The 10,675-nt window shown below is 38.9% G+C and overlaps 2 protein-coding genes across 3 annotated transcripts in view; one reads left to right on the forward strand and one right to left on the reverse strand.

Annotated features, from left to right (window-relative positions):
- Positions 1–554, reverse strand: part of LOC100946766 (dnaJ homolog subfamily B member 6-like) — a 1,475-nt gene extending 921 nt beyond the window's left edge. The window contains 1 exon segment of the mRNA XM_012805889.2: positions 2–554. Coding sequence (XP_012661343.1) covers positions 2–413 — 412 coding nt within the window. The 5' untranslated portion in view covers positions 414–554.
- CTDSPL (CTD small phosphatase like) overlaps positions 1–10,675 on the forward strand; it is a 125,697-nt gene that overhangs the window by 31,041 nt on the left and 83,981 nt on the right. The gene's annotated exons all lie outside the window — the stretch shown is intronic.

The raw sequence follows: 10,675 nt of genomic DNA on the forward strand, positions 1-10,675 counted from the left end.
GACCCTGTTCCTCGGTTTCTGCTTCCTCGGAGACCCGTCTGATTCCCAATAAAGTCTTCAAATGGGTCTTCAAAGAAGTCAAATCTAAATGGGTCCCTTCCACCAAAAAATTCCCTGAAGACATCCTCGGGCTTACGGAATGTGAAGCCATAATCAAATGGACTGTCAAAATGACTTCCACCTCCTCCACCATTTAATCCTTCTTTGCCATATTTGTCATAGATGTCCCGCTTTTTAGGATCTGATAACACCTCATACGCCTCAGCTACTTGTTTGAATTTTCTCTCTGCTTCTTCTTTATTCTCAGGATTTTTATCTGGGTGCCACTTTAGTGCCAGTTTTCGGTACGCCTTTTTAATATCCTCGGCTGAAGCATGTCTCTGCACGCCTAGAACTTCATAGTAATCAACCATGTTTTAAATAATTGTTGGAACAGGTCCGAGGACGCGGACGACCGACGGCGGGAAGGAGGGAGGGGGCGGCGGCCCGGGGCTCCTCGCGGCTCCGGCAGGGCTGCGCTGGTGGTGGCGGATGGTCCTCGCGCTTTCCTTTCTCTCTCTAGGCTGGCTATTTTTTTTATTTGTTTGTTTGGCAGGCCTGGGCTGGGTTGGAACCCACCAGCCCTGGAGCATGTGGCCAGTGCCCTAACCACTGAGCAACAGGTGCTCAGCCAGGAGTATTAACTCTAAGGGAAAAAATTATACAAGAAAAAATAAAACAAAACTCTGACTTTTTAGTGAATAATCCTTTATTATCATAATAATATTAGGGAAGGAAAAATGTGGTAGATGATACAAAAGAGCTAAAACAGTAAATTAGTAATTAAAGGATAAAATAACAATCAAGAAATGATAATATTAGCATATTATTGGTTAAGTGTTTAAAATGTTTGCGTCAAGGTAGTGTTTTTTATTCTTGAGCAGTTTGACTTAAACTATGGGATTTTTGTTTGCTTTAATGAAAATGAAAATTAATTTTAAAAACTTAAGGTTTGACCATCAATGTGAAATTCAAGCCTGCATCATCCAACAAGCTTTTGCCACCACAGGAATCCCAGGAGTGGTGGATGGTAACACAGGGTCAAAGTCTTGATCAAATCTAGGCTCCATGCCTAGAGAGAACCTCCAGGTTCTTTCTCACAGGATGTCCTCCCTGTCTATTGGCAGATATCTGGTCTGTCATCTGCCAGAGTCATACCAAGTTTCAGTTGAGGTTATAAGGCTGAGTGGGGGTGTATATCTCATAACAGGAAGGGAAGAAAGCAGAAGGGAGGGAGGAAGGAAGGAAGGAGAAAATCTCCTTCACAGATGGATTTAGAAAAAGGTTTGCCACTTTGTTATTGAGACAACTCCGTGGAAATTCCATCCAAAAGGTACAAACCAGCTGAATATGACATTAAATGACAATTCCACTTCACCATCTGAAGCTTGCCTGGTGGGACTCAACAGTATATCTCTAGGGAAGCCACAGGGGTAGATTTAACCAGTGGGCACATTAGTCTAGTCTCCCGTTCCTACCCTATTCCAAATTTGGGTTGGGATAAATGGTGGTACTAAGGGTTCCAGGCTGATCTAACCCAGTGATTGGTCTGGAGATCATCAAATGGGCCATATTTCCCTCCTCCTTCCCCCTCCCTCAGGGGTTGACCTTCTCTGCATCCTTTCACCACTGCTGCCTTCTGGTTCTTTACTATAAATCTAGGACCTATCCCAGACAAGACTAAACTATATCTAGGCTCACTGAGTTTGGTTATAATTGGACCACCCAGAACATAGTGATATTCAAGCAGCCATTCACGTCTCCATACTCTGCTGTTAACCAGCACTGTCTGAAAGAAGTGATTGTAAAGGGACGAGACTTTCTACTCCTACACACAGGTGTGCAGGGCATCAGGCCAGCCTCAAGCTAAGACACAGCTGTTTGTGTAGACTGGTCTGCATGAAAGCCCAAACTATCCTCTTCTACTCCAGGCTTGTAGTGTCATGTTATAGTGGAAACTACTGTACTGAACTCCTCATTTGGGAGGACATCTCGGACTTTGAATTAGTTGCCATTTTAATCTGTTTGGATTCATTTTCTAAATTAATTTCAAAAACTTAAAAGTTCGGAATCATTTTCCTTTGAAAAAAAATCTTTTATTTTTAGGTAGTGAGTCACTTTTTAAAAATCTTGTTTGTTTGTTTTTTACAGAAATAATACATGCTTGTAACAGATTGAAGCAATACAGAAGTATTTTAAAAGATGATTCCCTCCCCTATCCTAATGCTATTCATAGAGACAAAGGATGGTGTATTTGTCTGTACTCCTTTGTGCAACATGTGTACATATGTGTATACGTCATACATATGTAATTGCATATATGACTTTCACAAACAGCTGTGACTATACATATATAGTTATTGTTTAATAAAAATGAGATCAATGTAACATGTTTTTTTTCTTGACATATTGTAGACATCTTTTCACATCACAACTTACAGATCTACCTCATTTTAGGGAATATTCTTTATTCAGAAGCACTTTGATTCATCTTTTTATCTTTGGTTTTCTTTGTATTTATTCTGCTTGGAGTTTATTGAACTTCTTGAATCTGTAAATTTGATGAATTTTCAGCCATTATTTCTTTCTACCAGTCCCCTATTGATAAACATTTAGATTTGCTGAGGCTTTTGATATTTTATCAAAATAACATCCCACCCTTAACTTTGAAATCAGAAAACTTAGTTCAGAGGCTAGATAGTCCCTTTGTTTACTTTGTGACCTTTAGCAAGTTATTTAAACTCTTTGTGCCTCAGTTTACTGATTTATAAAATGGGAATAAAATTGTTCTCACTGTTTCTATAGGGAGAAAAAAGCTAAATGAGATATAACTGTAATGCACTTAGTATATTATAATAATATAACTAACATTTGTTGAGCACTTACTACCAGCCAGGCACTGTGTGGGTAGACAAGTAAATACCACACTATTTTAAGCTTTAGTCTTATAACATATTTTTTAATATCTGTAAAGGCAAGTGCTCCATCATCACCATCATCATCATCATCCTTACCATCATCATTAAAATAGCATTAGCTATTCCTATGCTTTACTCCTCCAGGTAAATTTTAAAATCAACTTTCCACCTACCTTCCATCAATGTGACAAGTTTTTAAGGAAAAAACCCAGCTGGAATTCTGAAGGGTATCTAAGGTTGCCAGAATAGAAAGACCCTTGGATTTGAGTCAAAGAAAAAGGGGTGCTCTCCTCGTGTCCCTCCAAAGCCACATGACCATAAGTAGTTCATTTAAGCTCTGAGCAATTGCAGCTTCCCTGCAGGAGGGATAATAATCCTTACAGGAGGTGGGAGTTAGTGTAAGAAAGCACTAGAACAGTGCTTGACACTTAATAAATGTGCTTGCTTCTGAGGCAAGTGTTTTTACTGTACTCCTGGTACTTTGTCATCAGCACCATTTTCAATGGCAGTTCTAAGGCCATCTTCAGTGAAAAGAGTTTGTGTAAGAGTAACAGCAGCAGGGAACGTGCAGGAAGAAGTGTAAGGCCCCCACTTCCTGTGCAAGGCAAGCTGAACATTTATGACCAGTGAAGATTAGCCAAGAGGGAGGAAAGGGAATTGGGACAAACATAGACTGTTCCATTGTGCTGGTATGTGCCACCAACCATGGAGTGGACTTCCTGCTTCAGGACACAGCTGACCTTTAGAGAGTCACTGTCTGGGTGAGGCTGCCCTTTAGTAGGACGGAACACAGCTGTTGTTTAGATGTCAGTGGCTAGTTAATAACTGAGTTTGGCTGTCAGCTCAGGATGTTAACTGCTTCTAGGTTTAAGGAAGGCCAGAAGAACAGTATGAAGGGAATCTTTGTATTACCAGCAGGTTCTTTGGTAATCCTTCTTTGAACAAAAATTAGCACTTCACAGAAGCTTTAAAAAGTATTAAGAGAACTCATAAAAATCAGAGCAGATGTACAGGAGATCACACTTCCAGAACTCTCTGGGGAACTATTCCTGGACTAACAAGTCCAACAAATGTGTTAATTCAGGTTGAGATTTCTAATGCAAACATTGGTTCAATCTTAGCCTTTACAGTTAATTCTCCAGCTTGAATGTATCCTTTCAGAATATTTTGCCTATCTCTTTTCTTTCTTCATGCCTAATAATTTGCCCACCCTTTATTGTGAAAGTGGTTACCTAGTGGTTTTTGAAGGGTTGGTTCTGCATTCTTTCAGTAGATCTCAGTAATGTTTAGAGGGCTTAATATAACTATTCCTTCTTAGTGGTGTAATTGTGGAAAAGAAGGGAGAAAAGATAGACTAGATAGTTTAGGCCAGGAGATCTTAGCAGAATGTTAATTATACTCAATCTTAAATAAGATTACATAAAAGTAACTTCTTGCTCACTATTCATTATAAGGAAAAAACTGAGAACAAATTGTTTTATTGATTTTTTTCCCTATCCCACATAATATTTTTAATTACTGTTAATTTTAAAATATGTGTTTCAAAGTTTGTATGAATGAATATGCACACTGCTACATGGCTAATTAATTACTAATATAAAAAAAGTTTTGAATAAACATTTGACATGACAGAAGTAATATATGTATTTATTTCATCTTTATTCTTATAAAGGATACTTTCCTGAGTATGGAGTTGTGAGTTGAATATCTTTTCCCACAGATGTTGTTATACTATCTTCTTGTTTTTTAAAGAGAAGTTAGTGGTTACCGGTATTACATTATATAATGTATAATACTTTCTCTGGCTACTTTAAAGATTTTCTTTTATTTATTTTTAGTTTTCTTTATCTTTGGTTTCCTTTGTACTTGTCGTGCTTGGAGTTTATTGAGCTTCTTGAAACTATAAATTTGATGAATTTTCAGCCATTATACACCCCATTCTTACTCTTTTCTCCTTCTGGGATCACAGTTAAATCTATGGTAGACCTTTTGACGTTGTTACACAAGTCTGAGGTTTTGTTCATCTATTTCCAATCTTTTTTTTTTCCCAGAGATCTTCAGATTGGATAATTTCTACAAGTCTATCTTGAAGTTCACTAACCTTTCCTTTTATCACTATTCTGTTAAGCTCAACCAGTCATTTTTTAAAAGTTATATATATTTTAAATTCTAGAACTTCCAGGTGGTTCATTTTTATAGGTTCTATTTATCTGCCAAGGTTTCCTGCATATTTCATATATTCCTATATTCTATTAAGTATAATTATAATACCTACTTAAAAAATTCTTATCTTTGAATTGCTACATCTGAGTTATTTTGAGATTTCTATTTCTTTCTCTTTCTTTTTTTTGGGGGGGGGGGATAGGGTCTCACTCTGTCACCCTGGGTAGAGTGCCATGGCATCATAGCTCACAGCAACCTTGGCATCAAGTGATCCTCCCGCATCAGCCTCTTGAGTAGCTGGAATAGGTAGGAGACATTGTATCTTTGAGTAAGGGTAGGAGGTGAATACTTTAACAATTTATTTATTTTCCTGGAACCTAGAAATGCAGGTCTCCCAAGTGGAAGCCTACACCCCCTCCTCACTCTGCAGCTTTATTGGAATCACACTCCCTCAGTGGGGTACCTGGGCCAAGGCTTTAATTTGAAGGACTTGGACTGGAGGATCTCTAGGTTCCTTCCAGTTCCAGCATTCTACAAATACATAGCTGCTTGAAAAAGTTGTTTGTCAAACAGATTAAATATTAATATTTCCTCTTAAAATGTTACTTTGCTTTATTAGCCAACCCTTTCTTTATAAAGTCTAGATTGTACTGTTAGATGTACACTATTACAGATTCCATATTCAGAGCATCACAACTCAAGCATTATTGCTGTGTGGTAATGGTGCTCTTCACAGAGCTATAACATTTCAAGGTATTGAACTTTCACAATATGAAAAAAATGACTGTTGTAGATGGAACTATAGGGGAAAGCTTATAAAGTTTCTCTTAGGTGGAGATCTAGTAGTTCTGCACATGTCATAAGTGAGTCTGAATAATTTCAGCTTAATGATGCTTTGCAGAGAATACTTATATCATCTTGCTAATTCTAGAATGCATGTAAATGGGATTTTAAAATTGTATAGGACAGCATAATTTCTTTTCTCGAAAAGAAAATCTCTTACTATGTGAGTTGTTAGCTATTATTTTATTATTATATAATGTAATAGATGTTTTGATCTTTGTCACACAGATAAAAGTCCCAAGCAATATGTTGAATCATTAGGTGATTGATGAAAAATTAATTCTTCATCTCTAAACATCCAGGTCTTGATGAACATCTGCTTGTGTCAGGTGTGAAGGCAAAATGTTGGAAACATTGTTATTTTTAGACCAGTCGGATCAAGCATTTGATGTGAAAAAGGAATGATAGGCTGAAAAAGTTGTGTGATGTGAGGACACAAACTTTTTGAAGAAAAAGTAGAAAGAAAAGTAGCCCAGAGCACTCCATTAGTAAGTTTGCCATTATATTGTGTTCAATGACTGGCTTAGACTCAAAGACTCAGATTTGATTATTTATGGAGTGCCGATTATACAGAAGAGATCCCTATTGCAGAGAAAGTTTCTTATCTTTCATTCTCTTTTTATAGTGTTAGGAAGAAACCATGTCCTGACCACATGAAAACCATTTGAACACAAGGTCACAGCTCTCTAACATGTCTTCTCTGAGAACTTGTTCAGTATTCAGCAAAGATGTTCAGTATTCACATTTATTGATGGAATAAGTTCAGAGTAATTTTAAAGAGGGTCTTCGCTCAAGGAACCATGGCAGGAAGGATCTCAGATCAGAGCTTCCTCAAAGAGCTAAGAAGGTACCTTTAGGTGCAGGCCCCAGTGAAGGGAAAATGAACAGAGCTATATCAGAGGCCTTCTATTTTAAAAATCTTGCACTGAAATATGTGCCATTTGGCCGTTAACAGGCAGCATGTTTTGAAGCCACCTATCTTATCCAAATAATAAGAACAATATTAGATTGAGCCATATGAAATTGCTGTCTTACAGGTAAAGAGAGACCAAATACTAGCAGTATCATATGGTTTAACTTAATACCACAAATAACATTACTACTGCTACTGCTATCTACTGAGTGCTTACTGCGAGTCTCATACCAAGATCTTTACACACATTATCTCATTTACTCCAGTTATATTACATACGTTACTCATTGCTGGCTTGACCCATACTCCATTTGTTCATTCAGCAAATATTTACTGAGGACCTGCTATGTGCCAAGTAACATATAACAATGACTAGGACAGAATTCTTGCCCTCATAGGCTTTACTATATAGTGGGGAGGACAGATAATAACAAATGAATTAAAAAATTACTAATTACATAGCATGGTAGGTCCAGAAAAGCAATAAACCCAGAACTATGATAGAAAGTATCATGGTAGGCTTAGTTCTATCATGGCCTGGTCAGAGAAGCCTCATACCTCATGGGGGAGGTACCATTAAGAAATATTCTAAGCAAAGAAACCTACAGGTGCTAAAACCCTGCAGCAAGAAAATACTTGGCATGATCCAGGAGCCACTGAGATTCCAGTCAGTGAGTGAGGAGAAATGTAACTTGACATGAACTTGGAGAAACAAGCAGGGGCAGGTCATATATGGAGAGCCATCCAGGCCCTTTTGTATCAGACACATAGAGTTTAAGATGTCTATGGGACTTTAAGGGAGAGGTGCTAAGTAGGCAGTGACATCATGGGCTGGAACCCAGAAGAGCAATCTTGGCTGGAGATGTAAACTTTAAGACCTCAGCATATAGAGGATATCTAAACTCATGAGAATGTCACACTCACCTAGGGAGAGAGAGTAAACAGCCTTGGAAAATTCCACCATTAGATTATAAAGTGACTTTTCATGCCTCTGGTAGCCAGCCTATCCCAAAGCCAGAGATTGTGCTCCTTGGGAAATCTGTCCCTGTAGTCCAAAACCCAGCACAAAGGTCTGGTCTGAGGGGGAGCCCCATGTGCAGAAACTTCCAACTCATGACCTGCACTGTGACCATCCTGTGGTATGAAGCAGAAATAGGAACCAATCAAGGTATTTCCTCCAGAGTTTGACATTGAGAAATGAAGAGGCAAACACTGTGGGGCAAGTGGGCCATGAGAAGTCTGAGCCCAGAAAGTTTGAAGACAAGCTCCAGCTAAAGTCCAGAGGGTCAGAGAAGGTAGCAGAAAAGAAGATGAGAAGGCCAGGACACCGCAGGTGCTCCCCAAGAAGCAAGAGTGAGAGACAGACTCAGAGGTTTATGTGCTTGGCCAGAATTTTGACCCCAGGGAAATATCACTCCTGTGGAAATGAGAGTAGATACGTGTATATCATTGAATTATACCTCTGGTTAGAACCAAGGAAGTTAGTTCATGTCATCCATAGCATTCTGGAGAGAGGCTGGAGTGTGAGCAAGGAGTACGTGGAGCTGGAGATGGTGTGGTTTAGAATGTTATGCATTTACTCAAACTGTGAATCTTGTTTGGGGGACACCACCTGGGAGATAGAAGGCAGTAAAATTAGGATAAGGGACTATCTAATAAGAATTAATCTAATCTTATCTAATAAGATAGATATTCCTAGTTCTTTAGGACTAGAATCAGCAATTCTTCAAATCAGCTTTGAAGTTTTAGGATAACATTTATTGGGATTAATAAGGGTCATTTTTTGACAGTGAAAAAAATGTTTTGCTTCTTCTATTGATGCAATGATTTGAAGAAAAAGAAAGTATTGGAGAAGGAAAGGGAAAGTATGTTCACGACAGGTTGTGACATACGGCTTGGCGCCTATTGCTGAGTGGTTAGGGTGCCAGCCACATATACTGAGGCAGGCGGGTTCAAACCCAGCTTGGGCCTGCTAACCAACAATGACAACTACAACAACAACAACAACAACAAAAAATAGCTGGGCGTTGTGGCAGGTGCCTATAGTCCCAGCTACTTGGGAGGCTGAGGCAAGAGAATTGCTTAAGCCCAAGAGTTGGAGGTTGCCATGAGCTATGACACCATAGCAGTCTACCGAGGGCGACATAGTAAAACTCTGTCTCAAAAAAACAAACAAACAAACCAAGTTATGACATAGCTTTAAACAATTTATGAGGATTTATCTAACGGTTTTTACAGGGAATTATAGGAATCTTATAAAATATAGAAAACTATAAAGGCAAAGATGTCATCCATAGTACTATAACTTAAAGATATTAACCATCATTATTTTTTTTAAGATTGTTCTTCTTTTTTTTATTTTCTCTTACATATTTCTATGTGTAAATATCATAAATGGATCATGGGAACTACCCCATATAGCTTGATATGCTGGCTATTTTATATATATTTTTTCCCATGTTGTTAAAAACCCTTAGAAAACATCATATTTAATGACTACAGAATATTCACCTGTTTGTAGCCATATGATCACTTTTTTTAAAACAATACCTTGTATTAGACATACAGATTTTTCCTAATATTTTCCCATTATAAAAGTGACAGTTTTATTTCAGGCGATACAGTTCGATTTCTGGGAAGGAAAGGTAGTGTTTGAGTTTGCCATGGTGCCTGGTGCTCCTAACTGAACCTGGTCAGCTCCCTTCTCAGGCCTTCAAAGGGACTTGGGTCTAGTCAGAGAACCAGGAAGGGAGCACTCACATTCACTGATAATACCAAGGGTCACTCTGGTCCCCATGTCTGTGTTGCTCTTCCCAGGGGTATAAGAAGGCTGTGGGAGTAGGAGTCAACCCTACATAGACTCAGTGGACAATCCTTCTACTCCCAGTCTTCCTATAAACCCCAAAAGGTGCCCTTCCTCATTCACTTTCTCACAAAGAGAGGCACCTCTTTCTGAGTTCCTATTTGTCTATAGTCTAGAGCAGTAAAGCAAATTTATAACTATGCCACCTGCTTAGCATAGTGATAATGATAATAGCAGTGGCTAATATTTATTGGGCATTTGCTATGATATGTCATGTGCTTTGTATGCAGCATCTTGTTTAATTTGCAGACTTACTGTTTTGAGGTAGTGTTGCCCAGTGGAAATAAGTAAGGTAGGCTATAGAGTTATAAAGACCTTGGTTAGAGTTACTGCTCTGCCATTTACCAGCAGCTCTGTGACTTAGGCAGGTGTATCAAATAGAAAATCCAAACAAAGGTGGCTTAAATAAGTAGGTAGTTACCTTTCTGATATAATGAAAATTCTGAAAGGAGCCAGTCCAGGGCTCATATGGCTTCCTCAGGGCCCAGTCCCTCTCATTTTCCTTCTGTACCATGCTTGGCATGTGGCTTTCATCCTCATGATTGGGAGATGGCTGCTGCATCTGAGGCCTCTTCTCTGAGTAGGCCAGGTAGGAGGAAGGGGTAATCTTTGTATCAGGAGAGCATTTTGGGAGAAACTCTCAGTTTATGTCTCATTGGCCAGAATTGTGTCACATGGTCACCTAGATGTAAGCCAGGGAAAAATTTTATTTGGGCACATTACCATCCCTAAAGACTTCTGTTAGAAAGGGAGAAGAGGGAATGTTTGGTCGGTCGGCAGCCATCAGGGTCTGTAGCAACAAGCCATTTCATCTCTTTGAAGCTCAGTTACCTCTGCTAGTAATACTCCCTATGCTAGTCAGGCTCTTTCAGCTTACGAGAGGCATACGAAACTCGCCCCAGGGAATGGGAGCACCTTGTGAAGATTCCTAAGGAC

The sequence above is a fragment of the Otolemur garnettii genome, unplaced genomic scaffold, assembly GCF_000181295.1.
Source record: "Otolemur garnettii isolate 467f Iridium unplaced genomic scaffold, OtoGar3 scaffold00002, whole genome shotgun sequence".
Classification (NCBI taxonomy): domain Eukaryota; kingdom Metazoa; phylum Chordata; class Mammalia; order Primates; family Galagidae; genus Otolemur; species Otolemur garnettii.